Source organism: Penicilliopsis zonata (assembly GCF_001890105.1).
Source record: "Penicilliopsis zonata CBS 506.65 unplaced genomic scaffold ASPZOscaffold_4, whole genome shotgun sequence".
Lineage (NCBI taxonomy): Eukaryota > Fungi > Ascomycota > Eurotiomycetes > Eurotiales > Aspergillaceae > Penicilliopsis > Penicilliopsis zonata.
The window spans coordinates 714,667-742,484 of NW_019208914.1; the positions used below are offsets into that span (position 1 = coordinate 714,667).

The 27,818-nt window shown below is 52.1% G+C and overlaps 11 protein-coding genes across 11 annotated transcripts; 5 read left to right on the forward strand and 6 right to left on the reverse strand.

Annotated features, from left to right (window-relative positions):
* Positions 1 to 21: 21 nt before the first annotated feature.
* ASPZODRAFT_14482 (hypothetical protein) lies at positions 22 to 1,096 on the forward strand (the record flags this gene model as incomplete). The annotated part of the gene is made up of 3 exons (XM_022725043.1): positions 22 to 158; positions 222 to 407; positions 481 to 1,096. 3 exons carry the CDS (start codon positions 22 to 24, stop codon positions 1,094 to 1,096), a joined length of 939 nt encoding a protein of 312 aa, XP_022582851.1.
* A 1,801-nt stretch (positions 1,097 to 2,897) lies between these two features.
* Positions 2,898 to 4,864, forward strand: ASPZODRAFT_130332 (hypothetical protein). Its single transcript, XM_022722484.1, has 3 exons — positions 2,898 to 3,291; positions 3,356 to 3,455; positions 3,519 to 4,864. Exons 1-3 carry the CDS (start codon positions 3,109 to 3,111, stop codon positions 4,775 to 4,777), a joined length of 1,542 nt encoding a protein of 513 aa, XP_022582852.1. The 5' UTR covers positions 2,898 to 3,108; the 3' UTR covers positions 4,778 to 4,864.
* Positions 4,865 to 5,285: 421 nt separating this feature from the next.
* Positions 5,286 to 6,697, forward strand: ASPZODRAFT_14484 (hypothetical protein; the record flags this gene model as incomplete). The annotated part of the gene is made up of 3 exons (XM_022725044.1): positions 5,286 to 5,829; positions 5,884 to 6,383; positions 6,455 to 6,697. The coding sequence occupies 3 exons, from the start codon at positions 5,286 to 5,288 to the stop codon at positions 6,695 to 6,697; spliced, it is 1,287 nt and encodes a 428-aa protein (XP_022582853.1).
* A 41-nt stretch (positions 6,698 to 6,738) lies between these two features.
* On the reverse strand, positions 6,739 to 10,232 carry ASPZODRAFT_150592 (hypothetical protein; the record flags this gene model as incomplete). The annotated part of the gene is made up of 5 exons (XM_022725641.1): positions 6,739 to 8,179; positions 8,245 to 8,714; positions 9,704 to 9,891; positions 9,949 to 10,111; positions 10,170 to 10,232. The coding sequence occupies 5 exons, from the start codon at positions 10,230 to 10,232 to the stop codon at positions 6,739 to 6,741; spliced, it is 2,325 nt and encodes a 774-aa protein (XP_022582854.1).
* Positions 10,233 to 10,669: 437 nt separating this feature from the next.
* ASPZODRAFT_130337 (hypothetical protein) lies at positions 10,670 to 11,905 on the reverse strand. The gene is made up of 2 exons (XM_022722485.1): positions 11,572 to 11,905; positions 10,670 to 11,508 (listed from the first exon to the last, which is right to left on the reverse strand). Exons 1-2 carry the CDS (start codon positions 11,693 to 11,695, stop codon positions 10,823 to 10,825), a joined length of 810 nt encoding a protein of 269 aa, XP_022582855.1. The 5' UTR covers positions 11,696 to 11,905; the 3' UTR covers positions 10,670 to 10,822.
* A 70-nt stretch (positions 11,906 to 11,975) lies between these two features.
* Positions 11,976 to 13,198, reverse strand: ASPZODRAFT_130338 (hypothetical protein). The gene is made up of 2 exons (XM_022722486.1): positions 12,345 to 13,198; positions 11,976 to 12,287 (listed from the first exon to the last, which is right to left on the reverse strand). The coding sequence occupies exons 1-2, from the start codon at positions 13,180 to 13,182 to the stop codon at positions 12,100 to 12,102; spliced, it is 1,026 nt and encodes a 341-aa protein (XP_022582856.1). The 5' UTR covers positions 13,183 to 13,198; the 3' UTR covers positions 11,976 to 12,099.
* Positions 13,199 to 14,125: 927 nt separating this feature from the next.
* On the forward strand, positions 14,126 to 16,909 carry ASPZODRAFT_62644 (hypothetical protein; the record flags this gene model as incomplete). Its single annotated transcript, XM_022729094.1, has 2 exons — positions 14,126 to 14,184; positions 14,257 to 16,909. The coding sequence occupies 2 exons, from the start codon at positions 14,126 to 14,128 to the stop codon at positions 16,907 to 16,909; spliced, it is 2,712 nt and encodes a 903-aa protein (XP_022582857.1).
* Positions 16,910 to 16,951: 42 nt separating this feature from the next.
* ASPZODRAFT_1570089 (hypothetical protein) lies at positions 16,952 to 19,431 on the reverse strand. Its single transcript, XM_022726290.1, has 4 exons — positions 18,855 to 19,431; positions 18,694 to 18,787; positions 17,697 to 18,628; positions 16,952 to 17,628 (listed from the first exon to the last, which is right to left on the reverse strand). The coding sequence occupies exons 1-4, from the start codon at positions 19,283 to 19,285 to the stop codon at positions 17,148 to 17,150; spliced, it is 1,938 nt and encodes a 645-aa protein (XP_022582858.1). The 5' UTR covers positions 19,286 to 19,431; the 3' UTR covers positions 16,952 to 17,147.
* Positions 19,432 to 19,490: 59 nt separating this feature from the next.
* On the forward strand, positions 19,491 to 20,751 carry ASPZODRAFT_130344 (hypothetical protein). Its single transcript, XM_022722487.1, has 2 exons — positions 19,491 to 19,908; positions 19,969 to 20,751. The coding sequence occupies exons 1-2, from the start codon at positions 19,642 to 19,644 to the stop codon at positions 20,725 to 20,727; spliced, it is 1,026 nt and encodes a 341-aa protein (XP_022582859.1). The 5' UTR covers positions 19,491 to 19,641; the 3' UTR covers positions 20,728 to 20,751.
* A 177-nt stretch (positions 20,752 to 20,928) lies between these two features.
* ASPZODRAFT_140650 (hypothetical protein) lies at positions 20,929 to 21,773 on the reverse strand (the record flags this gene model as incomplete). Its single annotated transcript, XM_022724679.1, has 2 exons — positions 20,929 to 21,687; positions 21,771 to 21,773. 2 exons carry the CDS (start codon positions 21,771 to 21,773, stop codon positions 20,929 to 20,931), a joined length of 762 nt encoding a protein of 253 aa, XP_022582860.1.
* Positions 21,774 to 22,426: 653 nt separating this feature from the next.
* ASPZODRAFT_1570833 (hypothetical protein) lies at positions 22,427 to 23,221 on the reverse strand. Its single transcript, XM_022726296.1, has 4 exons — positions 23,091 to 23,221; positions 22,986 to 22,990; positions 22,579 to 22,930; positions 22,427 to 22,482 (listed from the first exon to the last, which is right to left on the reverse strand). Exons 1-4 carry the CDS (start codon positions 23,120 to 23,122, stop codon positions 22,476 to 22,478), a joined length of 396 nt encoding a protein of 131 aa, XP_022582861.1. The 5' UTR covers positions 23,123 to 23,221; the 3' UTR covers positions 22,427 to 22,475.
* Between the last annotated feature and the right edge of the window lie 4,597 nt (positions 23,222 to 27,818).

Genomic DNA, 27,818 nt, shown 5'->3' on the forward strand with positions numbered 1-27,818 from the left:
TGCATTGCAATATTGTGTGAGATGAGTGGGAGCGACGAACGGTCTTTTTACCTATATGGGGTGGGAGAGAAGCCCGAGGCCCTACCGTTGGGCAGTCTGGTATTGGAAAAATACTGGCAGCCCCTCGTCGCGCGACATTATACGCACAATGTGTTGAGGTACCTTCCACATAAGGTTGTGAGAGATGGCGGATTGAGTCGCTAAGCGAAGCATCTTCGCAGTGTAGATACCCTCGACCAGTTTGCGTGGTCAAGCCAGTTGGGCCCGTGTACCTTCCACGGTCGTTCGAGTCTCGCTCCCTCTATCGGACTGAAGGGAGCGGACATCGCCAATCTGTCTGTTGGATGGAGTAAGGACCGAGAGCGGGTGGTAGTGGCCAAGTCGGGAGCTCGAGTGATATTGAAGGAGTGCGTAAGACCTCGTTGTTTTGCGTTTTTAACCCGCGATCAAGAAATCTTCCCAGACTTATTCGGGTACCAGTCCTGAATCTTTCCTCACAAACCAAGTCATTCCCAATCCACGTGCGCAGGAGTGTCTCAAGCTTTGGCTTTCCGCCGCCCGCAGCCAATATGTCCTCAACTTCAAGTTCGCCCGGCGACCTAAGATCTGGATGTTGACGGGTGTCTATCTGTTGGAGGGCGCCCGTGCCGTGATCAAAACCGAAAATGGGTCCAAGGTGTCCGCAGACATCAGCTCTAGCCTCATAGGCTCCTTATCAGGCATCCCAATCGGTGGAAGTATCTCACTGTCCGGAGAGGGAGCATGGCAGCTGGCGGTGGAATTGGACGAACGGCACGTCTGGGCAGCCCAGTTCCGCTTGGTTGACACAAAGTACTATGCCGTGTCTGACAAGTCGGCAATGCCAATTAAGACAACCTGTATGGGATTATACAAGGACGTTCTCAGTACAAACATGCTTCGCAGAGCACAACACCAGCGGCGGGAGGGCGTCGAGTTGGGCCTGGAGCCGGAAGAAGACGGTAATCCTGATGAAAAGCTGACAGATCAAGATGACGAGGAATCCCAGGAATTCTCAAAGCGTCTGGAAGCTGCAATTGCAGTATTTGAGGGTGCCCCGAAGCATTTCTTAGATTAGTAGAGCCGGGTTTCAGGCCATTTGAAAGGTGTCCATCATTTATGTTTTATGAGAGTAAACGTGCATTTCCCTATTTCATTTGGGAATCTATGCTATCTTCAATGAGGAATGTTATCCTGAGACTGCCAGTTTATTGTTCATGAGGTTCAGGCATTGAGATGAGTTGTTGAGAGAGAGCCTCGCAAGACTTGCCTGGTGAAACTCAACTCACAGTTTCTTCACGTGACCATAGATCAATGCTATTACATACGATTGCCAGAACAATACCAGCTTTGACGATCTAGATGAGTCTTGTCTCTATTTTAATAAGAATGGACTTCACTATGCTTTCGTCAGTGTTTTTGATAAGCTGGAGGGAAGAGAGCCATCGTCGGCCAGCGTCTTCATGTCACAAGAGCATTTCTGGATTGAGATCGTTTCCTAAACCCGACAGCTATATAACTTCAACAACTCATCCGTTTCTCAAATATCTCACCACCTCTTGCACGCTGACTGCCCTCAGATTAGCTCTCAGGTTCTCATTGGTTTCCAGGCTTGTAATGATGTTAACCGCGGACGGCCATCTCGCGCCGGATACCATACAATTTTGGCTTTTGGTCATTAACCTCGTCACTGGGCAGTCGCGTCTAACACGGTATCCTCAGATAAGTTATCGGGTTCTCGTTTGCTTCCATGAATATAACAAAATTAGCCCTGTGCGGCCATCTCGATACCGAATATCATGCAATTCTTTTAGCGTCTGGCCATAGATTTTGTCACAGGACAGACATGTGAGGGAATGAATAGACTCAAGCTTAGTCTTGCTGGAGTACCTAATCCAACGCCTGTCTAGTTAGCGAGATAGAAGAGAGAGTGCATCTCATGAAGCATCATTCATGAGAACATTAATCAAAGCAACGGTGCTAGGATCCTCTTGCGGCTGCATTCTATCCCGAGTTAGAAGATAAATTGGATAAGGTCGGATAACAGAATGAAAATGTTGCTACTGGTTCCGGCTGAACCTGGCGAAAATGTGTGGGGAGTTTGAGTGATGGGATCAAGTACATCACTTGCCAGATCAGATTGAAAACTACCTTTTTTCGTCGCTCTTCATCGGCATACTCGACATCGTTTCCTTCAAGAGGCAGACAGACGGAGCTCGCTTGCCTCCAACGGTGCGACGATCAGCTGTCATCATATTGGCATCAGCACTTGATTTTAAGGGTGCTGAAGTAATCAACCCGTATGTGTATGAGGATGGTGATGGGAAAAATAATTGTGTGACTTGTAGTTTTGTGAATGTATAAGCTTCCGAATCCTAGATTTGGAGATGTTTATTAGTGCATGAGATCAACATCAAATGATTTTGGCAAGAGTTTTGAAAGATAATTGAATCCTTCTCTCCAGGTCTCTAAGATCTCTGTTCTATCTCAATCACCCATGCATATATCTGACGTCTTCTTCCACTTGTGCACGCACAAGGAATGAAGTCCATCTCTTGAGGTGATCTCAAGGCAGCATGTCATGAGAAGCTCTATTGTGTCAACAGGTATCATCATGGAGGCCAACCACTGGATTTCATTCGAATTCAGGATAGCCTTACTTCTTCATTATTTAAGTATCGATCCTGGACATCAATACATCACTGTCCAGCTGTTCAGAGACCGGGTTGTTCATCTCAAGAGTTAGCTATGGCAGGAAGGGAGAAAGGAGAGAGACAGCAGTTTCGGTCCTTGAGGCTTGGAAGCTAATCAGCACGTGACCACTCATGCCGCTATCGTGGAGTTCTCCAGGCGAAGATCTTGAAATGATGATCGATTCAGTTGTGTTGGCCACAGTGCTTTTATAATGGAATCTAGCACTATTACTGCGTGATATGAGTCTTCTGAGCTGTCAGGCTTTGGTTTTGGGTCAACCCCGCGGAGGAATACTGCAGATTGGCTCTCTTCACCACCACTGAACGCTACCGTCGCAGAAGCAACTGCTTCAAACCGGGCAGGTCCACTGTCTGAATAAACTATTCCTGAAAAGAAATGTCGTCTTGGATCCAGCGTCAGGCTGGTTCTCACCAGACCCAGCTTGTCGCCACGGCTGTTCTCTCCGGCGTCGCTGTGGCCGGCACCATCTTTGGATATCAGGCATTGAAGCGGAAGGAGGCTCTTAAAGACTTGAAGGCCTCTATCCCTATTATCAATGACCAACACCATGCTGAAGATGTAAGCTATATGTCACTTTCACTTATAATTGGCGATTTTGGCTAACCCATATCCACTCATCAAGCTTACAGAGTATGGCGCCGCAGCCACTATACAGATGAGTAAAGAAGATGAACGGAGTGCAGCTCTTGCCCGTAGAGCGCAGCGGGGGGACTATGACGACGGTAAGACGGGATTCAATATATACCTGATATTAAGCGGAAGCTTACACTTGGTTCTCTCATTAGATCTGATCCTTGAGCAACTTGCTCGTAACCGCGTATTCCTTACGGACGAAGGCCTTGCGAAGCTTCGGGGATCGTTTATAATTGTCGTCGGCTGTGGCGGTGTTGGATCTCATGCTGTGGCCGCTCTTGCACGCTCTGGTGTGTCACAAATCCGTCTTATCGACTTCGATCAGGTTACTCTGTCCTCGTTGAACCGACATGCGGTCGCTACATTGGCGGACGTTGGCACACCCAAGGTACACTGTATCCGAAAGAGAATGGAGCAGATTGCTCCGTGGGTTCGATTTGATTGTCGGAACCAGCTGTTTGGCAAAGCAGTTGCAGACGAGCAGTTAAGCCCGTGGAGCCTTGCAGAGGGTGAACCGGGCCGCAAACCAGACTACGTCCTGGACTGTATCGACAACATCGGCTCCAAGGTCGAGCTACTACATTACTGTCACACGCACTCATTACCCGTCATCTCAGCCATGGGAGCGGGCTGCAAGTCGGATCCCACACGAGTTGTGGTTGGGGATATCTCTTTGACGACAGATGATCCTCTTTCACGCAGTACGCGCCGCCGCCTTAAGGCTTTGGGCGTGTCTACAGGAATTACGACAGTATTCTCTACTGAGAAGCCGGGCCCTGGCAAGGCGAGTCTTCTCCCACTTCCAGAGGAGGAGTTCGTCAAGGGCAAAGTGGGCGAGTTGGGCGTCCTCCCTGAATTCCGCGTGCGCATTCTCCCTGTTTTAGGCACCATGCCTGCAGTCTTTGGCTACACCGTGTCCAACCATGTGATCTGTGATATCGCGGGTTATCCTAACGATTATATTGTCGGAGCCAAGGGTCGAGACAAGCTATATGACGGGATCCTAGCGAACCTGCAGGGCATGCAAGAGCGGCTAGCAAAGCTCGAGGCCGGCCAGGACCCCGTCGGGCTACGAATCCCCGTCAGCAAGGAAGACATTGCCTTTGTCGTCGAGGAGATCTGGAGAGGCAAGAGCGCCATCACTGGCCTGCCCAACCGTCTTGTCCTCGTCCCCTGGTTACGCCCTGCACGCGGATTCGGCGCTGATCCGGAATGGGAGAAAAACGGACAGAAGATTGTTCCGTTACGCCTGGCGGAACTCGTGTGCATGACTAAAGAAGAGGCCACGCGCCATGAGACAGAAGTTCTCCGGGGCGGTAAAAAGGTTGAGGAGCTTTACGATGAAAAGGTCATGCAAAAAGTGACTGAACGGATGAAGGAGGCCGAAGATCTTTATGAGGCATATAGATGAAATTGACTTGAAGAAATCAAGACAATCTAGATTCTCTCCACTATCTTCAGTATATAATCAGCATCTATATATGATCATGCATACTCCGTACCTTAGGTAGGTTAGGTACCTAAGGTAAGTACCTAGGTACCTCCCTATTAGGTTAGTTCCTGTACTCTCCCAAAACGGTTAGCCTCTTTCCAAAAATGCAACGGACTCGCGACCGCGGAAGATTGTAATGCCGGGACCGCCTGTCCAGAACCGGCAACCAGGCACAAGGGTCCATTCTTGGCGTTATGAAGGCCCTCTCCGCATTTCCCAACCCTGTCATCATGAGCTGAGGCGGTGCATCCCCCTTTTGAATCTATTTCTCGACTACCTGTCACCTGTTCCATCGCCGTGATCCTCTGTTACGATTGAACGGACGACCGTCGGCTGCTCCGCGCCCTTTCCCACCGGAAATATCGATGCCTGCTTGAAGACCCCCAGAGTGGGTTGAGAACCGTCGCTTTCACGCCATCAGCCCAGCATGGCGACTCTACTTCGAGATCACGATAATATGGACGTTTCGTCAGACAGCGGCTCGGAAGATGGCTTCTATCCTCGGTCCTCGTCGTTTCACCTCTCCCAATACTCGCGCCCGCTGATCGATTTCGTCAAGAACGAGTGGCAGACCAATTCTAAATACCACTACCACTCGGCATCATCATCGCCTTCGAACACCTCAGACGCCCCACGGTGGGTGCAGATAACACTCTCGCTGATTGCTGCCCCGAGATTCCGGCGCTACGTGTTGGTATATGTGATTCTGCTCATCTCGTGCTGGGCGTGCTGGAAACAGGTTCTGTCTCCCCGGCTGGAAGAACATGCCGCCCTGATCAGCTCCTTGGATGTGCACACCAAGGACCAGGTGGGGGGATGGTTCGGGACAAATGCGCTCCCCCAGTTTGATGACCTGGTCAAGATCCGTACCTTGGACCCGTCTCTCCTGCCTTCGGACACGAAGGCTACATCGGGACCGAGCCAGCGACGGTTAATCGTCGTAGGTGATGTGCATGGATGCAAGGCTGAATGTGCGTATAACCAGATGTAATATATATATATATTGCTTGATGCTGACGTATCAGTGGTTAAATTATTGGAAAAGGTGTCCTTTAACCCCAATAACGGCGACCATTTGATTTTCACCGGCGACATGATCAACAAGGGACCGGACAGCCTTGGAGTCGTGGACCTTGCGCGCAAATACTCTGCTTCGTGTGTGCGCGGCAACCACGAAGACCGAGTTCTCCTACTGCGACATGAGATGTACGCCGCAAATACATTGACCGCCGACGACGCATCATCGGCGGTGGACAGCAAGGAAGAGTTCCTGTCCACAGACTACCAGGAGCGCAAGCTGGCGCGCCAACTCACGCATGATCAGGCCAAATGGCTCGACACCTGCCCTGTGATCTTGAAAGTCGGACAGATCCCCGACATGGGCCAGGTGGTGGTGGTGCACGCGGGCATCGTCCCCGGTGTGCCTCTCGAGAAACAAGACCCGGCCAGTGTGATGAACATGCGGACCATCGACCTTGACACACATGTTCCCAGCTCGTCCAAGAGTGGCATGCCATGGACGAAGGTATTCCCCCCCCCCTTTTTTTTTTGTAAACATTTCTTTCTCTTCATTTTTCCATGACTGAACTTCATTAGTTGTTCAACAAACACCAATCATTGCTGTACTCGGACCTAAAAGAGTCCGATCCAGACGCCAAGGCCAGCACCACGACAGTCATCTACGGCCACGACGCCAGCTCCTCGCTCAATCTGAAGACGTACACCAAGGGTCTCGACAGCCGGTGCGTCAAGGGGGGCAAACTGACCGCCATGGTGATTGGAGATGGAGGAGAGTCAAGCACTGTATCTGTCAAATGCCGGAATTACATGGATGGATAGTCTAAGGTTATATTTCTTTTTTCGATTATATATATCTAATATTATATATTTACTCTTGAAGAAGTATTCCAAAACCCATCAACCTCCCAGACAACCGGAGTGGTAAAATCCTCGTACCAGACTCCCCCCAAAGAAGAGGCCTTGACGTACCCGAAGCGGAAGTACTCCGGATCACTTTCCACGCGACGAGTCCAGTTCCAGGCCGGAACAAGGCCCGTCGCGGGGTCCCTGTAGGCCTGGAAGCGCTGGACGTCGTTGACCAGGACATTTAGCCCGTCTGCATCGGATGGGAGGGTGAGAGACGAGAAGTCAAAGAAAAGCGAGTGGTTCGAGAGCACGGTTGGGGCGGAGACGGCAGGTAGTAGACTGCCGAGCTGGCCGCCTTCAAGGAGCGCGCCGGGGGTCTGCAGGATACTGTCGTACCCCCATCTAGCGATACCGTTGACGAACATGCCGACCAGGATACCCTGGTAGAGCAGACAGGGGCGAGTCTGCATGGTTGTGCCCGGGAGGAAAAGCAGGGCCAGGATGTAATGGTGGATGCGCAGGTTCATGCTTGGGACCATAAGGAGGAGGAACAGGCCGGTCAGGAAGAGCCCATACAGACGCAGCATGGTGGGGAGCCGGCCCTCTGCGCGGAAGGCGAGCGCCTGCGTGATCACGATGAGAAGCAGGAAGGAGATGATGACGATCAGGGCCGGGATGGCGCCCGGCTGCTGCTGGATGTCGTGCGGGGTCAGACGCGAGATGGGGATGCGGTCAAAGGTGTCGCGGTTCAGGGCGGAGACCCAGCACCCGCCCAACCAGAGGACGGTCCGGTCCCAGACGGCCGTAAGGTCTGCGAGCGTGTGGCGCACGCAGAAGTGGTAGAGGACAAACCCGGCGAGGGCGGTGGGTAGGAAGCGGCCGAGGGCGAGGGAGACGACCTCGTCAAAGTCGGGCGAATACACGGGCTCCGAGACCAGGGCGACCTGGAAGAAGACTATGACGAAGATCGAGGCGTAAAAGGCCGCCGGCGAGGTGATGAACAGTGACAGCACAGTCGTCACCGCCAGCGAGAAGCCGAACAGCCACCACCGCAAGTCCTGGCAGCGGAGGTCTTCCCCATCCTCAGCCGTCCGCTCGAAAGTGAAGGAGAGGGGGAAGTTCGAATCAAACCCGATGCTGGTGATTCCATGTTCCGACACGGATTCGAACGCGCTCTGCTCGCCCGTCCGGCGGAGGATGCCACACCCGCCACTCGCATCCGACACGAGGCCTGCATGCAGCGCGGCAGGACAGATGGCCGAGTCGCCTCGATAGTAGTGGGAAGAGGGACCACCCCCGATCACCCGATGCCGATAGTTGACCTCCTCGTTTCCGACCGTATATGGCTCGAGCAGAATCGCCGCCGAGCATCCAGCCGGACAGCGAAAGGCAAACGCCTCGCCGTCGAACGGGCGACAGGCGTACCCATCCAGCCCGCAATCAGTAGCATTGTTCCTAACATTATTTAGATTCATGCCCTCTCTATACTCTGTATGACTGATTAAAAAGGTATTGCTTACCACACGTTACTGTAACACGACAGCCGTACAGGGGTCCCGTACCCATCCACCTGCAGACCAGTCACAGACCAGCGCAGGGCCAGAAAAAAAGCGATCCCCCAGGCAGCGACAGCAATAAATACCGCCGCAATCTTCGACGACCGTGAAGTTAGATATCGATTCACCAGCCGGTTGGGCGCAGTCTGCCATGCTGCGAACCACGGCTGGATGTGATGTTTGCGCGGGGGATATGGTCCGCGCAGCCACGCGAGGAAGCAGTTTGAGTTTCGACCAGATCTTCTTGATGCTGCGTATTCTCCTCCTCCTCCTCCTCCTCCTCCTCCTCCTTCTTCTCCAGTATGATGCGTGGCGTGTGTTGGTAGGAGGGGCTCGCGGTTGTCATTGTCACTGCCGACCGGGTCCGAACGAGCAGAGTCGAGGCTGGCGCGGAGAGGGGAAGACGCGTCGGCGCTCTGGAGGGGATAGCTATGCTCTGAGGGATCAAGCATTTTTAAATATCTCAGGCATGCTATTTTCTTCTCTCTTGTCGTCCTGGTATTGTCGTGTCCATGATGACTGGAGTAAATGTCTTACGTGGAGACTAGTTAACTACTAGATAGCGAGCGAATTAATCAACTCCTGAGGAATTCCAAACCCCAACTTCTACTGGAGGATGAAGAGTATTTATTGTTTCGTGTCCATGGTTACTCGGTAATCAATTCAATCCAGCCGGATTCCTCATTTTATCGATCCTAGAGTCAGTAGTCAATAGTTTGAGCGTATAGTGATGGCAGCGAGAGATATCAAAGTACATTTTGCTCGAAGTCGTCGCAGTGCTCGCAGTCCCTGTATGCGTCTTCTCCGACCGATCCTTGTCAAAGACCTGCTGCGCCGGCATTTTGTTGCGGTCAAAGGCGACGCCGTGGGTGAGGTGCTCGCTGGGCGAGGAAAGATCGTCTTTGATCTCAGTTGAATTCGAGTCGAGAAGGGCCTCTGAAAGAGTGAGATTGACTTGATTTGGTATTATGGCTTGTACCTACTTGTTGAAGGTTCTTTGCGAGAGAGATCCGACATGGCACTTGTATAGTAGTATAGTAAGTATTGAAGTATAGTAGCTAAGTATAGTAAGTATATAAGTGTTGAAGTATTTAGGTATAGGAAGGTAGCAGTATTAAGTACTATTCATATAGCTACTATCTTGTACTTACTACATTACACGTCACAACCGGACAAAGGAAGTAAACAATTTTGGCTAACTGAACGCTCAGGGTATTAAGCTGGAAGTCCGTCATTATGTATCGTAATGTTGTCTCATAGTTCTCCTCTCTCTCTCTCTCTCTGTCTGTCTCCCTCTCTAAACAGCAGAGCGTCCCCAGCGACGGCGAGAAGATCCCTCATGTCTCACACGGAAGACAAACCAGAGTCCCTAGATAGCTGTCAGTACTATATCTCGAGTGTCTTCTATAGACTGGGTACTCACCAGCAAAGCAGAAGCAAGCCACACGATCGCCGACAGGAAACTGAACGCCTCAGCGGTCTTCCAGCGCCCACAGGACGAGTTATTCGTGAACAGAGTCCAGCGGAAGACACCGCCGCAGTCGAACTTGTGGATGGCGTTGACAAGGATACCAAAGGCAGCGAACCAGGCAAAGGAGATGACGAGGTCAACTGGCATATGTCAGCAGGGTGTTTGGACAGTGTGGTGAATAAATCCTCAATTCATACATGGCCAGGAGAAGAAGCCCCAGGAAAAGGGTATAAGCCAGAGGAGTCCCAATAGAATGGACAAGCCGGCCACCACTTCTGTATAAATCCACCGCGCCTGTGGCCAGACGTTGCCGTGAGTAGTGAAATGGGCGAGGTACCAGCCGATCACGCCTGCGACGATCTAGAACGTGTCAGACTAATCAAGACCAAGAAGAAAAGAAAAAAGAGAAGAAACATACAGCCGCAAAGACAATCTGCGCGACGCGGAGGGCGATCGAGACGATGCGAGAGATGACAGGCATTTTTCGTTGTGGTAGTGAAGTTCTGTTTCAATATTCTTGTTCGGGTGCTTGCGTTCAGCTCTTGTGTCGATTCTGTTCGGCTCTGATTGTCTGTTCAGTCGATACTCGATAGAATCGACGACTTTATACCTCTCTCAGTCAACTAACGTGTGATTGCAGCCACCTGCGCACTTCTCAGGCTTTCCCGCCGCTTCTTGGCCTGATCGGCGGCGTCCGGTTTTTTGTTGCGATGAGCCTTTTTGCCTGCATCGGTGATTCGTTCCACGTCCATGTCCTACTGATATGCCTGGTATCTTTACTATAGCTCCATCTTTGAAATACTTAGGTATGCTCTTGAATATCTAGGAAATACATTCCTTCTACCGTTCGCCATGTCTATTCCCTAAGATGTCCTTATAGAACCATCTACTCTATAGACAGCGAACGCCGAGTTCGTGGAATCGAATCATGATACAGTTTATATACATGACGTCACCACCACATGACATTTGGGCGACTTCGAACCCAACAATGACGTCGACTATCAATAATTGATAGATGTTGAATAGCACTATTAATTATACTAATTCCTAGGTACACAGAACTATACGTCACTCCAGAAACCATGCAAACACCTTCCGGAAGACCGCCTTTGCCCCTGTCTCGATAACATCACCATGACAGGGAACCAACCGGTCAAAGTCCCAGGTTTCGATCCGCCGCATCGAGCGCGTGAAGGCGCCCCTGTCGGCCTTGGAGAGGATGTACCAGGCAAACCGCTGCTGCCAGACCGCCGCCCCCTGCGTCGACATCAACGGCGTCATCAGCCGGGTCCAGAGCCCCGCGCGTGCCCCCTCGCTCGTCCGCGAGTACTGCTCCCACGCCGGCAGGTTGAAGAGCAGGTCTGCCTCGATGACCGTCCGCGAAGGTTTATGCAGGAAGACCAGTTCGCGCGACCCATGGCCATACACGTATTCTGTCTCGAACTCGGCGTCGAACTCCTCGTCCACTTTCACAGTCTGGTGGGGATCGTTGTAGCTTTCTTTCCGGAACACATGCTTAAAGGGTGCTTCTTCCTTGAATTCCTCCCTCCCCTGTCTCTTCTCCCATAATCCCTCTGGCGCAATAATCTCGGCGTCAGGGTACGCCTTCTTCCACGCCCCCACGAGTAAATGGTGCTCCATGTCCGGCGCGGCGATGTACTTGACTCGTCCGCCCATCGAATCCACCGTCTCGCGTACCTGCGTCGTTAGTCCGACGGGGGAGAAGACGGCCAACGAGCCGGACTTCATTCGAACTACACACAAACAAATAAATTTTATCAGCTCAGACTTCTAGTTGTAGTGTTCTTTAATGCTACCTAATGTCCCCCGCCCGCCGAACTTGATCAGCCCGAAGCGCGCAAACGGGAGGCTCATCGTGATGATGTCTGGTGTCACGGACCGGATCACCATCACCTCGGCTGGATTCGAAGGGAAAAGCATTTTGTAGAGACAATTGTCGTGATAGTAGTGTACAGTAATAGAATGGTGGTGGTTAATGGGAATGGGGAGTTGGAATGAAAGAAATGGTAGTAACCGTGGTGAGGGAAAGTTTTTGTCGATGACGTGCAATTTATTCGAAACTTCCGTCTTGCTTCTATTTCAATCATCTCAAGTCCCGCTTGATTACTGATTCTGATTCATTCTCTGCCTCCATCTGAATCTAGAACAATCAGATGCTAGAATATAGTGCTGACATACAATGCATAACTAACTAGTTATTCACGACTATTCATTAATACGGAAGACTACCATGTGCTCATACGAGTCGCAACATAAATCATAATAATTCTATCTACACTGTACAGGGTATCTCTATCGGTCTTCTGCACTCCTGAAAGGCACAATCAGCCGTACCACCCCTGGCGCGTCGTCTCAGGCGGAGCTGCCTCGGCACGGTGCGGAATGACGGATTTCTTGATACCATAGACTTCGATCAGTTTTTCCCACGTTTCAAAGTCCAGGCTGAACACCGCTTGGTGTTTCTGGATGCCTTTTTTCTGTGCTTCGCTGGGTGCGTATGGCTTGGCGGCATCTATATAGTCAGTAGAGGGCCACGAGAGAAAAGAAAAAAAGAAGGAAAAGAACTTACGAATCGTTGGTAATCCCCTGCTGTCCGTCGCAATGCCCGCCAACCCGTCTCGCACCAGGAAACTCACGTAGAACATATTCTCCACGCTCTGCCCGAAGGACTCTGGGTCGAGACAGAAATGGAACAATGGCACCCCGCCGTCGTCGGCTACGCAGTGCTGCTCCATGACGTCCTGCACCACTTCTGCAGGTACATCTTCGGCCATCTGCGACATCTCGGCCTCGACCGCCTGCTGGCCCTGCAACTGCGTCTGCGAAAGGAGTTTGTTGATCTCCGCGCACATCTGCGTTAGATTCGACGTTTCCAACTTGTCGAGATCCTCTTCTCGCAGCTCCTGTGGCTTGACAGCCTGTGTCGGGTCGATGCGTTCGCGCGCCCGTCGCTGAGTCTGTTGCCGCGTACGCTTTTGTACCGACAGCGGGCCGAGTAGGAAGCCCGACACGCAAGGCCGGCCGTTGTGCGGGAAACACGCCGCCCGCCCCAGCCAGTCCCAGTTCATCGCGTCTCCCTGATCGTCCTCGCTGTCGTCTGGGTCACGTTGGGTGCCACCGGAGGGTCGGCCGTGGCGGCGCCGCTGTGTACCAGCCGGCCGTAGTGATGTAGAGGAGTCCGTAGAACCCTGCCGCATGAACGCAATGCACTTGGACACGAATTCGTCCACATCAATACCTGCCGCCGAGTCGCCTAGTGCTAGGTGCGCTGTCTTTTTGAACGACAGGTCGGCGGCCGACACCAATAGACGTGAGTCGATTGTCGCGTCCGACGTCTGTTTGACCTTATGGAAGTACTCGTTCGCCTTCTCCACCGTCTTGAGGATCCCATCGTTACCCTCCTGCATGTACTCCGAGCGTGAGTCTAAAACAAGTCGGTGGTCAGCAAGAGCTCTTTTGCAACAATCCTTCCTTCTTTCATAAAGAGCTTCATCTAGAATTACCATTCAGATCCCTCGAGAGATCTCTCAGCCCCCTCCGCACTTCCCTCCGTTCCTCCTGGTCCTGATCAGGATCAAAGTATCGACTTTCCCTCCTCCGCTGCGACTGGCTCCCGGGAGTCTGAGTCTGACTCCCTTGGTCGGTCAGTCGTCGTCGCTTATTCGACCTGTTTAATCTCGCAGTACTTGACGGGGGCGGCATCGCCTGAGCCTCGCTCCCCTTCGCGGCACGCGCCGCCTGGGATCTAGGCGTTGCCATGTTCTCCTTGTCCGAATGGGATGCTGATGGCGAGGGTATCGTATCTGTAGACTCTTGCGAATCTAAACTGTCCTCCTGGAGCAGTCGCGCGGGAGCAGGTCGCAGAGTGCGTGACATGCTGGGTTTTTTGGGCGTGGGCGTCCCCTCTTTCCCTTTGTTCAGCACGCGCAGCCTTGCACGAGAGGGGGGCAACGTAATTAGCTGAATGACTGGGGCGCAGATAAGCCAGGTACCTAACAATGAAAGAAGTAGATCCTGTTTACTGGTTAGGAAACAGCCCAGCAGGATCCAAAACTCTTTGTCGGACAGGGAGGTCGCCTCGCTGCATCGGGACCTGTTCTTCCCCCTCTCGAAGGATCCTGAAGCGCGTCGCAAAACGCTTAAGGAATCAGAGACGCGTATTGGTCACGTGACGCTCCCCACGTCATCCGTCGAGCGACCAACGCTCAATAATAATGATGATGATAACACCAGGATTCGCTCGTTCTCAAGTGCCTGTGTTGTTTTGCCGGCTAGCAGTGGCAAGGTGAGGAACGCCGCTCTGCCTGCCATTTTTATTATGGAATATTTTGGATAGGATACTACCTAATGATGGAGGCCTTTACCTTCGCCGTCTCCACGAGCGTGGACTTACCGATTAATGTGAAGATGTACGTGTGCCTATATAGTGTCTTGATTGTACAGCGATGGGTTCCATTGCTAATGGTGTTTTTGGTTGTTAGTGGTACATTAGAAGGGAAACAGAAACAGCTGCCCTTCTCGATGCTCCTGAAACATCCGGAGCTGCGGCATATGGGCTCCTCGCAGAACCCCATATCGGACCTGTTCGCGACGGTGCAGCTATGGTCGGACTCGAAGCCGCTGGGAGTGCCGATGCAGACCTCGTACAAAACCTTCAAGGCAGCTCGGTCGTGGAACGAATGGTTGGCGATGCCCATGTCGATCAAGGATGCGCCGTTGAAGTGCCAACTGGCCATCACAATCTGGGATCTGTCCCCCTTTGCCGGGCAGGGATTGGACGGGCACTACGTGCCGTTTGGCGGAACCACCATTTCCTTGTTTGATGACGAGGGGAAGCTGCGATCCGGAAGACAAAAGTGCAAGGTTTATCGCAACAAGGCTGCAGATGGCCTCTCGGTAACGACGACCCCTTCGAACCCGCCTCCGAAGCGACGGAAAACCAACGGTTCCGATGGCCTGGCTCCATCAATGGAGGAGCTCGAGTTGGAACGCGTGGAGATCTTGATCAAGAAGCACGAGATGGGCGAGATTCCCCGGATTGATTGGATGGATCAGCTGGTCTTCCGTCAGCTGGAGAAGCTCAAACTCAACGCCGAAGAGGCGGCTAGGAAACGCACTCTACGTATGAAGGCTGCCAAAAAGAAGGAAGGACAAACGAATGGCGTGGGTGGAAATGACTCGGATGAGGACCAGGCCGACGACGAGAACTTCATCCTCTACGTTGAGTTCCCCCGGTTTGATCACCCAGTCGTGTGGGCCGACCATGAATATCCCCCGCCTCCCATCTCATCGCATATCCAGACTGGGTCTGTTAACTCCAGTACTGCCCCCAAACCGCTACCAGAAGTTCGCCTCGGGCCAGGAATCGAGGGAGCTGATAGCATAGACTCCATGCGCATATACGACCCCGAAATTGGACAGACGGGCAATCCGTGCGAGGACAAACACAGACGGTTGATCCGCAGTCACCGCACCGGGATCATGGACCGAGACCTGAAACCGAACCCCAAGAATCGTGACGAGCTTAACTTGATTCTGTCATATGAACCCACGCAAGACCTCACCGCGGAAGAAAAGGATCTTATCTGGCGGTTCCGCTACTACCTTACACGTGAAAAGCGAGCGTTGACTAAATTCGTTAAATCAGTCAACTGGCGTGACGTCGGCGAGGCCCGCCAGGCGGTTGATATCCTCCCGAAATGGACCGAAATCGACGTTGACGATGCACTGGAGCTTCTAGGTCCCACGTTCGACAACGCGGCCGTCCGGTCGTATGCGGTAGAGCGCCTCCGAAAGGCCGACGATGAGGAGTTGCTGCTGTATCTGCTACAACTTGTTCAGGCTCTCAAGTATGAAGACAGCTCTGGCGGAAGTCCCGAGGAGGAGGGCGCGCCCGATTCCTCGCTGGCCAATTTCCTCATCTCCCGTGCCGCCAACAACTTCAAGCTGGGCAATTATCTGCACTGGTATTTGATGGTGGAGTGCGATGACTCCAGTCTGGGGACCCTCTCGGTCCAGCGGAGACTGTTCGCTCGAGTCGAATACTACTTTATGGTTGAGCTCGATCGGATCCATGCGGACCAGCGCAAGACCTTGCTGCGACAAGCTGAATTCGTTACCATCTTGTCCAAGATTGCCAAAGATATCCGTTTCTCCCGAGACACGCGACCGCTCAAGATTGAGAAGCTTAAGAAGTACCTGCGGGATCCTAAGAATGAAATGGTCACGATTGATCCGCCCCTACCTCTTCCACTGGACCCTGAGATCCTCATCAACGGCTGCATTCCCGAGGAAGCCAACGTTTTCAAGTCGTCGCTCTCTCCCTTGCACATCACCTTCAAGACCTCCGACGGCCGCAAGTACCCGATTCTGTTCAAGGTCGGCGACGATCTCCGCCAAGATCAGTTGGTGATCCAGATCATCACTCTGATGGACCGACTCCTACAAAAAGAAAATCTGGACCTAAAGCTGACGCCATATCGAATCCTGGCAACCAACTCGACCGCCGGGGCGATGCAGTTTATCCCCTCGACCTCCCTGTCGGCAGCGTCGGCCAAGTACAAATCCATTCTGGCGTACCTAAAGGCCAACAACCCAGACGAGAACGAGCCGTTGGGAGTGCGCAAGGAGGCAATGGACACGTACATAAAATCCTGCGCAGGCTACTGCGTTATCACGTATCTTTTGGGCGTGGGCGATCGGCACCTGGAGAACCTCCTTCTTGCGCCAGACGGGCACTTCTTTCACGCCGACTTTGGCTTCATCCTCGGCCGCGACCCGAAACCCTTCGCGCCCATGATGAAGCTCTGCAAGGAAATGGTCGAGGGCATGGGCGGCACCACCTCCCCGCACTATCTCCAGTTCAAGCAGTATTGCTTTACCGCGTACACCACGCTGCGCAAATCCGCCAACCTCATCCTCAACCTCTTCAGTCTCATGGTCGACGCCAACATTCCCGACATCCGCGTCGAGCCAGATAAGGCCGTCCTCAAGGTCAAGGAACGGTTCCATCTGGAGATGTCCGAGGAAGAAGCCATCCGCCATTTCGAACAGCTCATCGGCGATAGCGTCAACGCCATCTTTGGCGTCGTCATCGACCGCCTTCATGAATTCGTGCAGGGGTGGAGAGCATAGCATTATCTTTCTGGCGTTCAAGTGACTAGAGTTGGGAGATACCCAATGATTAGACGATATGTATATATGGCCCCTTATTGAAGTCCCCATTGTAGTTCTATCTCTTTTTTGATTTAGAGCAAATCCAGCATCATACACTCTCATCCGGGATGACTAGTTCTCGTCCCCAGCTCTTCGTCCAAGTGAAGCTGCAGGCTACTCCGCGGCTCGATCCAGCCGTACCCGATATCCAGGCTAGTTACGCGTCTTGAAGGCCGATCCCACCGTCTAGGCCATCGCCATCCATGGGAGTCAGATTTTTCAACGGCGTTTGCTGATCACCGTCTACGCCTTCTTCTCCTTCGGCTTCTACTTCAGCCCGTGAGGCCATCTCTTTTGCTGAATCCTCGTCATCTTCCGGACTACCTTCTCGACAGGCCCAAGTATCCACGAAACGAAGCACCTCGCGTCTCCACCAGCGTACCATCACCAGCAGACGGAACGGAACAAGAGCAATGATCAAGATCGGGAAGGCGGGTGCTCCGCGGGTCAGAGTAAGAATGAAGATCACCACCGTGATGGCGATCTGCAGGAGTGTGTAGAGGTGGATGGGAAGATATGAGGGGTTCGCAGGAGGATGGTCATCTGCGGCTCGCTCCTCAGACAGCCGCAGAGATGCCGGCAAAGCAGGCAGTTCGGAGGGTGGAGTGAGGATATAGAAGGTTCGATATAAAATTGGACTGTCGCCATTCTTAGCCGTTTCCTCTGTTTCCTTTCACTCCTTTCTCTTCCCCTGAAAAAAACTCACTTCACAGATAGACTTTGCTCGCCCATAAAGAGGAAGAGCCCAGCGAGCACGCTTGTCGGCGTCAACCCAAGGACTTTCATCAAAGGCGGGCTTAGAAAGGCAAGGATTGCCGCAGCATGCAAGAGGGACGACCATCGTTGCTCGTAGACTCGTCGGACCTTGCGGGCTTCAACTTTACTTTCCCCATCGACAACCACCGTGACCTGTTCGTGCTCTGTGTGCATCAAGGATTCGGAATGTAAAGGGGCCTGTGGCAGCAGCCCATTTGCAGGCGGAATCCCAAGAATACCGCACAGCGCCGTTGTAGTCCCTAGCAAGATGATGTCCCAGGCGAACCCACCCGGTTTCTGAGTGCCATAGCGGTCGATGGTGCAGATGATGGAGCTGACCTCATGATCGAAGAAGAAAAGAACGGTGATGATGATACCCGGTATAATGGCGGTAAAAATCCAACTAAGCGGGAGTTTCCAGAACTCGACGAAAAATATCTGCCGGTCTGGTGAAGTGGGCTTGAGGGAGGTACTCACGGCAAGGGTCATTTTATCCAATTGTGCCAGTTCCCCTACGTGCGGCAGGCCAATGAAAATAATTATTGAGATGGCCGCAGCATACTCGGTGAGACCGAGTCGGACATATCGATGGAAGAGGGGGCGCCAGCTCTCGGCTGTTGACAGGAAGATGGCGAGCAGCATTGTCCCGACGGCGCCTATCACCGCGTACAGAAAAGCTGCGAAGGATAGACTGTCGTGTGCTCGCTGCAATTCCTGGATGGCTTTATGAAAGTAGATGATGCTGTTGAGCAGAGAGAAAATCTCCGTCGCGAACGTCGTCACATAGCGCATGGTCCAGTCGTGGGCATTAACAATGGCCAACACGTAATGCAACCATGCAGCATGGATAAGAGACCAGGCCATGAAAGGGAGAAACGGTATCTGGGAGCTTTCTCGTAAACATCTTTCAACTGAGAAGACAAGCCATCGAGAATAAAGATGCCAACCTGGAAGACATCTTGGCAGAGAGAATATATATTCTCAGCCAACACGGAGAACGGACCCGTCACACCCAGGATGGTCAATGGCTGGATTGAAAAGCTGCCTCCATCTTAGCATAAATATGTCCCATGATTTTGATACAGGTAAATGCCAACGCAAACCCTACAGAGAAAAGATAGTCCCACAGAGACCTGTGCTCAACACGACCTCTATAGTACCCCAATTCTTGCCAGTCGAGACATATAAATCACTGGCAAAGGTGATCCCCGGCAGCAAGTTGGTGAAGAAAACATAGACGGCACTGGCAATTATTAATTGGTTGAAGACCTGCCAGTCGGATAACCATCGTCGACGCAGACCGAGTATATCCTGCTTTACCAGCCGGAAGGGACGTAGACGCCCGCCGGCAGACACAGAACCCCGCAACGCTCGCAGTGGCCTGCGCGGAGTATGTTTCGAGGGAGCGATGAGCACATCTACTCCTTGTTCTCCCTCTACCAATCTATCCCCTTCCTTGCCTCGTCGTCTGTGAGGAGATCGGTGGCGCAACGATGATCCGCGCATCGATGGTGGGCGAAATGCTGATATCAGTGACATGAGCGAGCATAATATTATCCCAGATAGAATATCAGCAACATGAACACTCACAAGATTGTGAGAAACACAATAACAACCAAGTGACGCTGTTGGACCTCATTAGGCCTCACTTGACGACGTCATTTATTCGGGCATATCCTCACCGCCTTATGTTCCGCTTTCGTTTCTATCGGATATTTTTTTCTAATTCGGATCTTGTTGTTGTTGTTGTTGTTGCTGAGCCCATCCTCGCCAGAGGGGTTTATAATGCCAATTACTATTGGTTTTCTGAAAACGGGTAAATAAGCAAAGATCATGTTCTGCAACCTCGTTTCGGACCGATACCTACATCTCTACCACGCGACAGCTGTTCCATGATGGCAGCCAGCTTCGTTCCACGCCATGTGTTCCCTCACTATGCCTCCGTCCCGAGGTCGTATTTTCTGGGTCACCATCGTGCAGGATTGAGGAAGATGAAGGAAATGCTGTCATCGATTGACTATGTCGTCGAGTGCCGCGATTTCAGAGCGCCCGTCACCTCGATCAATCCGATGTTTGAAGAGGCCTTGGGGGAAACAAGACGGCTGATTGTATATACCAAAAAAGACTTAGGCTGCCAGCCCGACTCGCCCGTGCGACTACAGGTATGTTGCGAAGATCTGCTATGGGACTTTCAAGATCAAGGACTAAAGCTTCCGCTGCAGATGGAAAAGAAAATCCGATCTTTCGACCAGCGTGGCGCCGTTTTCTTCGTGAGCTCCACATCTCGCCAAGACATGTCTCCGATCCTTAAGCATCTCCGGAACGATGCTCAGGGCCCAGATAAGCTAGTCGGTTGTCGTGTCATGGTGGTGGGCATGCCCAATGTGGGCAAATCGACCTTAATTAACAATCTGCGTAACCAAGGCGTGAAGCGCGCAAAGGCAGTGCAGACCGGAGGTCAGCCTGGCATCACCCGCAAAATCGGGACCCCGGTTAAGATCATCGAGAGGGAGAACGAGTCCCACGTCTATGTGCTCGACACCCCCGGTGTTTTCGTGCCTTTCGTGCCGGACGCAGAGAAGATGCTGAAATTAGCTCTCTGCGGCTGTGTGAAGGATGCCGTGGTGCCTCCTGTCACACTGGCGGATTATCTGCTCTACCACATCAATCTCCACAACGCCCAGGTATACGAGCGATGGTCAGAGCCCACGAATGAGGTTATGGCTCTCTTGAATCGATTCGCACGGCATGCTGGGCATCTCTCCAAAGGCGGTGTGCCGAATATCGACCTTGCAGCCCTCCACTTGATCCAGAAATGGCGAGCAGGAGACCTTGGTCGATTCCTCCTCGACGATCTGAGTGCCGAGGAGCAACGTCGACAGGAAGAAGGTCCAAGGGGAGCCGTGGTTATGAGTATGTCTCAGGCTTTGAAAGCGGACAAGAAGGCAAGGAAACAGCGGCCCATGGAGACTAAAAAGTAGATGAAGAGGTAGAATAGAAAGATGTTTACATTTCTTATTTTTTTTTTTCTCAAAAAAGAGAGCCCGGTGCTAAATAGAGATGAAAAATCACATGGATACCAACACTGAACGCCTGGAGTGGAAGTCAAGGAGGTTAAAGGAGAAAACAAAGACCATGATACCTACATTGCCCCCAACATCGTCATGGGAGGGGGGGCAAAGCTAGGAAATCTTGTCCAGGAGACGGCGTCTCCTGCGATCAACGAGCTCCTCTTGTACCTCGTCTAAAGTGGGAAGCCTCCATTCCACCCCGTCGCCGGCATCGCCAGGCAACGGCTCCCATCCATCCTCAGCATCCTCATCCGCTTTACCACGCAGATGTTCCAAGGCCTCTTTCTCCTTCTGCTTCTCGTATGCAAGCAACGTCCCATCCTCCTCGTCCAGCCCGTAGCCGAAATACGCGGCGTCGACTTTCTTCGTCGCAATGTCGCCGCCGCGGCCGACCCGGCCTTCTTCGTCCGCCTCTTCTCCCGGCCGCTTCGTCCGTCTCGCCGCCGCCTCAAACATCTCCTTCACCCCAGGCAGTTCCCGTGCCCGGCCGAAATAGCGGTACCCTTTACCCCCGCCGGGGATCTCCCGGCCTTCGTCGTCGTACACCCGTCCCGAACCACGCATGTAGTTCGGCCCGCCGAGGTTTCGGATCTGCATCTCCCACGTCCATTTCTCACGCATGAGCTTGTTGATCTCGTCGTTCAGATCGCGGATCTGGTAGTCGCTCAGGCTTGGGTCTTGGATCCGCGACACCTTGCGCGAGATCTCCTTCAGCACCTGGCCCCGCCATTTCTCACACAGTGGGATCGTCGTCACCGAGGTGATGGCCTTGGGCCGTCGAGTGCGGCCAATGTCGATGATGCCCAGATCCGCGGCTTGCTGGGCCCGGAATCGAAACAGCATCGACTGCGCCTTTTCGCTGTTCCGCGCCTGTAAAGCCGGGCTAGGTAAGCAGGGAGCATTTCCTTTGGCATTGAGCCATCCAAAACGGACTTCTCGAGGGTTAGACTGACCATGATGGATCGTGGCTTTCAGATTCAGGCCGTGAGTGGCAGGAAAACACTGACAACCAGGGAGGGGGCCGTTGGGGGAAACAGGACCCTGTGCAACGAGCCTTCAAGCTTCGTTGGACGTTGAAAGTGCTAGGCTTGGCGGACGCCAAGATCTTCTGCCAATTTGGTATCCACTCTTTGATAACCACCTATTTCTTACTACATGATTATGGTTACTACATAGGATGGGAAAAGGCATGATTTGAGGTTTTTTATGGTGTTGCTTGCATTAATCTGGTCGCTAATATTTGAGCAGACCATATATATACGGGAATCCCCCAAAGAGGGTCGGATAACCATACTGAGGACTAACTATCACCATGAACTTACTTGCCAACTACCAAATATAAATATCCCATGCCTCCGACTCGATATAAGCAAAGTCAAGACGCGAATTCTTATTAAACAATATGGCGAGCTCAGAAACACGGTCTTTGGAAAGAAAGACAAGCGAAAAGATAGAAAAATCCACGCAAACAGCCCACTGTATACTATGAAGAAAGGATACATAAATAAAAAAAAAATCAAGAAACAAACCAGTCATAAGCATCCAGACATATACACATGAAATAAAGACAGACTCGCCAGCAATCCCGTGTCCCTGTCGTGGCTGTCTTTCACATCCATCATCCCAAGTCGTCAAGAGTCATTGTAGTCACCCTGTCTTCAGGCCCTGCATTGAGTCAATCAAAATTTAGCGCCTGAATTCCAGCAATGTAGTTCTGGGCAGCAGGACAGAAATGTCCTGCGCCGTCGTGATTTGTCTTACAAGAATCCTTTTGTGTTGCTGGGCATCCGCTGCGGAATATCCGAGCTCATATAAGCACCGCTACCCCGACGGCTGCCAACGTCGCTGAATGCCGCCATGGGCCCACGGCCCACGGCGCTCCCTCGCTCAATCCGTAGGGCCTTCCAGCCATCCAGCTCCCGCTCCAATCTTAGGCCCTTTTCCCGTTCCTCACGGAGTTCGCGTTCCGCGCGGCGGACTTGGAACTGGTTCTCGGAGTCGGTTTGCTGGAGTTCTTCAATCTGGTGGAGCAAGCGGTCGATCTTGTCGCGAGCTTTGTTCACATCGTCATTCAACTGCGCGTTTGCCTTGTCACGGCGGTCGATCTGGGACTGGAGATCTTTTACGGTACGATCAACGTTTCGTAGAGACCGCTGTTCGGCGCTGTGCTTGGCTTCTTGGTCTTCAAGGTGCGTTTCGAGCTAGACAGACGAGTGGGTTTAGTAGACGGTACTTTGGTTGAATGGATGGGCGGGCAGAGTGTTGGTATTTACCTCCTTGATGCGCTTGTGCAAGAATCGCACATCTTGACTTCCAGACGAGTAGCTCTTCGTCTCCAGATCAACACACCGGAGCTGTGCCTCCTTCAGCTGCTTTTCTAGAGTTGCCTTCTCCTTGAAGAGGTGAGCGTTTGATTCCCGCTCAGCCGTAACCTCCTTTTGCATTTCCGTCACGAGAGCTTCGGCGCGCCGCATTTTGCCCACGGCAGCGGCAGAGACATCCTCATGCTGAGCCAGTTTCGACTTGAGCTCCAGAATTTCACGGTCCATGCTCGCAGCATTGCGCATGGCGGGGCTATCGCCCTTCGCGAGATCTTCCAGCCGTTCGCCGGCTTCGGTCAAGCGAGCCTCAAGCATCTTTTTCTCCTTGAGAAGCATGTCGCGTTCTCCCGACATATCATCCACAGAAGTCCGCAGGCTTCGCACCTGTGACAAAAGGGATACAACACGGCTTTGAGCTTCGTTATGGGCGCTGACGGCTTCGTCACGTAGTGTCGTCACATCCTGCAGTGTGATCTCCATCCGCGCCTTTTCTTTGGCCCAGGTCGAACTGTTGAGGACCTCGTTGTCCCACTTGGCGCGCAGATCCTCGAGTTCTTCACGTAGACGGGTGTTTTCTTCACGGACGTTGAGGATTTTTTCGCGCTCCATCTCCAGCTCGGAGTTGAGCGTCTGGAACTCTCTCTGGTACTTCTTCCGAGTCTGTTCCATAGAGGTCTCTTTATCCTCGAGGTCTATCGCGCGTTGGTTCCGGTAATCCTCCAGTTCATGTTGTAAACGTTGCTTCGTCTGGATAGCTCCCTGGAGCTCAGCGGCTTGATCTTCCATTCTGGCCTCCAATGACTGAGTCTGGCGCTGAAGGTCCTCAACCATGGCCTCCATTTGCTTGCGTTCAGCTATGATTTGCGCATAGGTTTCCTCTGCCTCCTGAGACTGAGACTTGGCAAACTGCTCAGCCCTCGACGCTTTCAAAACAGCAATCTCTGCCTGTTCTAATTTGCTGAAATACTCGTCCGCGCGACTCTTGTACAAGCTGAGACTGGAAGCCAAATCGGCAGATTTTGAACTCTCCGCATCCAGGCGGATTTGCAGGTCTGAGAATTCTTGAAGAAGCTGGTTTCTGCTGATGACGTCCTGTTCCCGGGCCAACTGTAGTTCTTGAAGCTCCGAATTTGCGTCCCGAAGTTCCACTTCGAGTGCAGCCTTGTTGCGTTTGAGCTTTTCAAAGTGAGACTTTGCTTCACCGAAGTCGGCCATGGCGTCGTTGTGCACTTTGAGGAGGGATCTCCTGGACTGCTCTTGAGAATTGATCAGTTCGTAGAGTTCCTCGTGCGATTTTGCCTGCACATCGCGCAACGAGAGTTCGCCAGAGCGTATGCTTTTTTCCAGGGCAGAGACTTTCTTGGTGGAATCATCAAGTTGCTCGTGCAACCGGCCGTTCTCCCGCTCCAACAACTGCATTCGTCGGACCGAAGGGCTGTCGTCTTGCCACATATCGCGAGGTGGTGCCGCGCGTTCGAGCTGGCTTTGTAGGTGCTTGTTTTGCATCTCGCTCATCTGCAATTTGTTTTCAAGCTCCTCAATCTCTGCGGCAAAGTCCATTTTCTTCTGGAACGCAACGGTATCCACAGTTCTATCGGATCTGGCAGAGTCGTTGGCGCCATCATTGATGTTGTACCTCCGGTTAGGGGTGGTTGGGGTGGTGAACTTTTTCATGCCATTTTCGGAGTTCTTTCTCAAATGCGTTGGCGTGCGGTTACCTGGGATTTGATTCTGGTCGATCTCTTCAAGCAAAGCGCGCTTTGACAAAGAGTAGCGAGCATCGAGATCCTTCATTTCATCCTCGTGTCGACGACGCATTTCGGCAAGCTGACTTTCAGCCCTAGCATACTTTTCCTCGCTCACTTGAAGTTTGCTCTGTACTGATTCGAGCATCTGCGCAAGGTCCACCTTCTTTGATAGATCTGGGCGAATCGCATCCCATGATTTGGGAACCTCTTTGGCTTCAGGCTCGAAAACCTTATGTAACAACATCAGTTGCCGATGCAAATCTTCAATTTCCTTGTTCGACTGATCCAGGGTAGTCTGAAGCTTCCGTGTATTGGCTTGCGCTTGAGTTCGGAGCTGTCTCTCGGTTTCCAGATTTCGGTTGGCTTCCGCCAACTGGATGCTAGCCGTGGAGGCCGCCTTCTCAGCGTTGCGGCTCGCCTTGTGTTCCCGTGCAACCTCATGATTCAAATCCTCCATTGTGAGTGACAATTTTTCCTTCTGCTTCTCCAAAGAGGTTATGGAAAGTTGTGCGTCTCCGAGCTGACGGGCCATCTTCTTGTTCTCCTCTTCTAGCTTAGTCTTCTCTTTCTGAAGAGTTGTCACGCGAAGTCGCTGGTTCTCGCTGGCTCTGGAGGTCGTTCGAGCAATGTCAAGGTTCTTTTGTTGGATCTTTGTGAGAAGAGCCCTATTGTCGTTCTCCGAAGCTGTGAGTCTGCCTTTCAGCGTGACCAGTTCTCTCTCGAGGCGTTCCTTATGCTGGTCATGACGAATGCGGAACGCGTCCGAGTCTGCAATGACCTGAGAGAGATCCTGTACTTGGCTAGCGAGGCGTGTCCTTTCAGCTTCAGCTTCATCCAGCTGGTGAGACTTGACGTCTAGGTCTTTCCGCATGCTAATGAGGCGTTCTTCGGCCTGCTTCATAATCGTTTTCTCGATCTGGGCTTCGGCACTCATTCGAGCGTCTTCGACCTTGGTGAAACGCTCGCGGAGCTTAATGAGCTCCCCTTGCAGATCTTTACGGGCTTCCTCAGCAGCGACACGAGCTTCAGTAGCACGACGAAGAGTATCTTGTTGAATATACATCTCCTTTTCGATGATGATCTTCGACTCATTGAGAGACTTATATTTGTCCGTCAAATCAGCAAGGTTATGTTCCGCAAGCATTTGAACGTCGTCTCTGGACTGCCTTTCACGGCTAAGATCCCTCTGGGCTTGAACGAGCTGTTCCTTGAGGTCGCGGATCTGTTGCTCCAGCAGTTTTCTGCTCTCCCCAGCCTCCGCATCTTCGGATATCTTCTCTTCCAGAAGTCTCTTCACGTCATTAATCTCGCGTTCCAATTGCGACTTTTCGAGCCTCAGGGTGTCTGTTTCCGTCTGTGCTTCTCGAAGGCGAATTTGCACATTCTCATGACGTGTTGACAGCGATGCTTTGTCGTTTTCCAAATGCCGCTTTTCCTCCTCGTGTCTCTTGGTGTCATTTCGTAAGATAACAAGCTCACTTTCTTTGCGTCTGAGCATCTCTTCATAACCAGTGGAGGTGGAGGATAGATCGGAGATCTGCTGGCGAATTGATCGATTTTCCTCCAACAAGTCTCGGACTTGTTTTTTGGATTTGTCGAGCTCTTTGGAGGTGGTGGCGAGCTTAACATCAAGATCCTGATCGGTCTTCAGCAGTTTGGCTTCAAGGTCCCGCAGTTTACGTTCCTTCAAGTTGAGGTGACTCTGAAGCATTTTAATCTCCTGGTCCAGATTCTCAACCTGCAATTCCTTCTCTTGAAGGGTTATTTGTGTCTGCTGGGCCCTCGAATCCAGTTCGTCGAGGCGTGATTGCAAATGCTGCTTTTCAGCCTCAAGTCGCTGGATGATTTCACCAGCTTGCTCTAGCTGAGTCCGGCGCAGATCCAACTGCTCATCTGCCTTTTTCTTGGCCGCGACCAGCTCATCTAACTGGTCTTCAAGGCTTTCCTGATCAGCGATTGCTCCTGCGAGTTTCTCACTGAGCTCGACCTCCCGATTCTGGAGTCTCTTGAAAATTTCCTCCTTGTCCAGGGCTAGAGCACGCTCGCTCTCTAGTGTTTGTTTAATACGCTGAATTTCGATCTCCGTTCGTCGCCTCTCCTCATCGAATCGCTGACGATCAGCCAGTTGTTGCTTCATCTTGTCCTCTAACTTCTGGATTTTCTCGTCGCGCTTCTTCACCTCGTTTGCAGTCCTGGTCTCTCCGAGAAGAGGCTTCATCTTCGAGAACAAGCGCCACCAGGGATTTGCTTTCATATCCAGGTAAACGTGGAAGTTTTGCTGGATGATTCGAGTGGCTTCCGCACGATAAAGACGTTTGTTTGAGATCCGCCGTTGAACGAAACCCCGGGCCAGCGATTGAAACCGAGTCATGATCTCCCTGATCAGCTTATCACGCTTCTCCTCTAGCTCGGCTAGGACGCCGGCTCTGAAGAAGACCTTTGTGAGACCGACACGGTACCATGCTTTATCCAGACCCAACTTGTCAAGCATCATTCTTGCCGCATTTTGTCCATCCAAGTATCCTTTCGGAAGGTTCTGACAGAGTACCTCGTAGCGCTGGCGGAATTCTGAGAAGGGGAGCCTGTTTGGGAACCCAGTACGAGCGATTCTGATACCCTCGAGGACACCGTTGCAGCGCAGTTGATCAAGCACGAGGGGTCCGTTGAATAACTTGGCACGCTTCTTGTGATTCGGTATAATACAGCGGACAAAATGAGGATGCGTGGAGTGTAGTTGAGACATTAGGCTTGAGAGGTTTTCTTTGTGTCGTTGAGCAACAGTTCGGAAAAGTCCCTTCTTCACGCGGCTCTTGGGATAATCGACACCTTCATCAGTGTCTCCGCAGTCTGCAAAGAGATTAGCCACATGGCTATCCTTCGAGGAAGCCAGCAGGCGCGTTATATTGTCATTGAGTGGATCTTTGTTCTTCTC

Bases quoted from the DNA above. Each gene is read 5' to 3' on its own strand.
- ASPZODRAFT_1570089 (XM_022726290.1), bottom strand. From the start codon at position 19,285: ATGTCACTGATATCAGCATTTCGCCCACCATCGATGCGCGGATCATCG. The intron at 18,788-18,854 runs GTAGGGTTTGCG...AGATGGAGGCAG, and splicing joins TGTGGGACTATCTTTTCTCT to CTTTTCAATCCAGCCATTGA. The intron at 18,629-18,693 runs GTTGGCATCTTT...GAAAGCTCCCAG, and splicing joins TCTGCCAAGATGTCTTCCAG to ATACCGTTTCTCCCTTTCAT.
- ASPZODRAFT_130337 (XM_022722485.1), bottom strand. From the start codon at position 11,695: ATGCTTTTCCCTTCGAATCCAGCCGAGGTGATGGTGATCCGGTCCGTG. The intron at 11,509-11,571 runs GTAGCATTAAAG...GTTTGTGTGTAG, and splicing joins CGGCGGGCGGGGGACATTAG to TTCGAATGAAGTCCGGCTCG.
- ASPZODRAFT_130338 (XM_022722486.1), bottom strand. From the start codon at position 13,182: ATGCAGGAGGGTAACGATGGGATCCTCAAGACGGTGGAGAAGGCGAAC. The intron at 12,288-12,344 runs GTAAGTTCTTTT...CTGACTATATAG, and splicing joins CAGGGGATTACCAACGATTC to ATGCCGCCAAGCCATACGCA.
- ASPZODRAFT_130344 (XM_022722487.1), top strand. From the start codon at position 19,642: ATGGCAGCCAGCTTCGTTCCACGCCATGTGTTCCCTCACTATGCCTCC. The intron at 19,909-19,968 runs GTATGTTGCGAA...CTTCCGCTGCAG, and splicing joins ACTCGCCCGTGCGACTACAG to ATGGAAAAGAAAATCCGATC.
- ASPZODRAFT_1570833 (XM_022726296.1), bottom strand. From the start codon at position 23,122: ATGTGCGATTCTTGCACAAGCGCATCAAGGAG.
- ASPZODRAFT_130332 (XM_022722484.1), top strand. From the start codon at position 3,109: ATGTCGTCTTGGATCCAGCGTCAGGCTGGTTCTCACCAGACCCAGCTT. The intron at 3,292-3,355 runs GTAAGCTATATG...CCACTCATCAAG, and splicing joins ACCAACACCATGCTGAAGAT to CTTACAGAGTATGGCGCCGC. The intron at 3,456-3,518 runs GTAAGACGGGAT...TTCTCTCATTAG, and splicing joins GCGGGGGGACTATGACGACG to ATCTGATCCTTGAGCAACTT.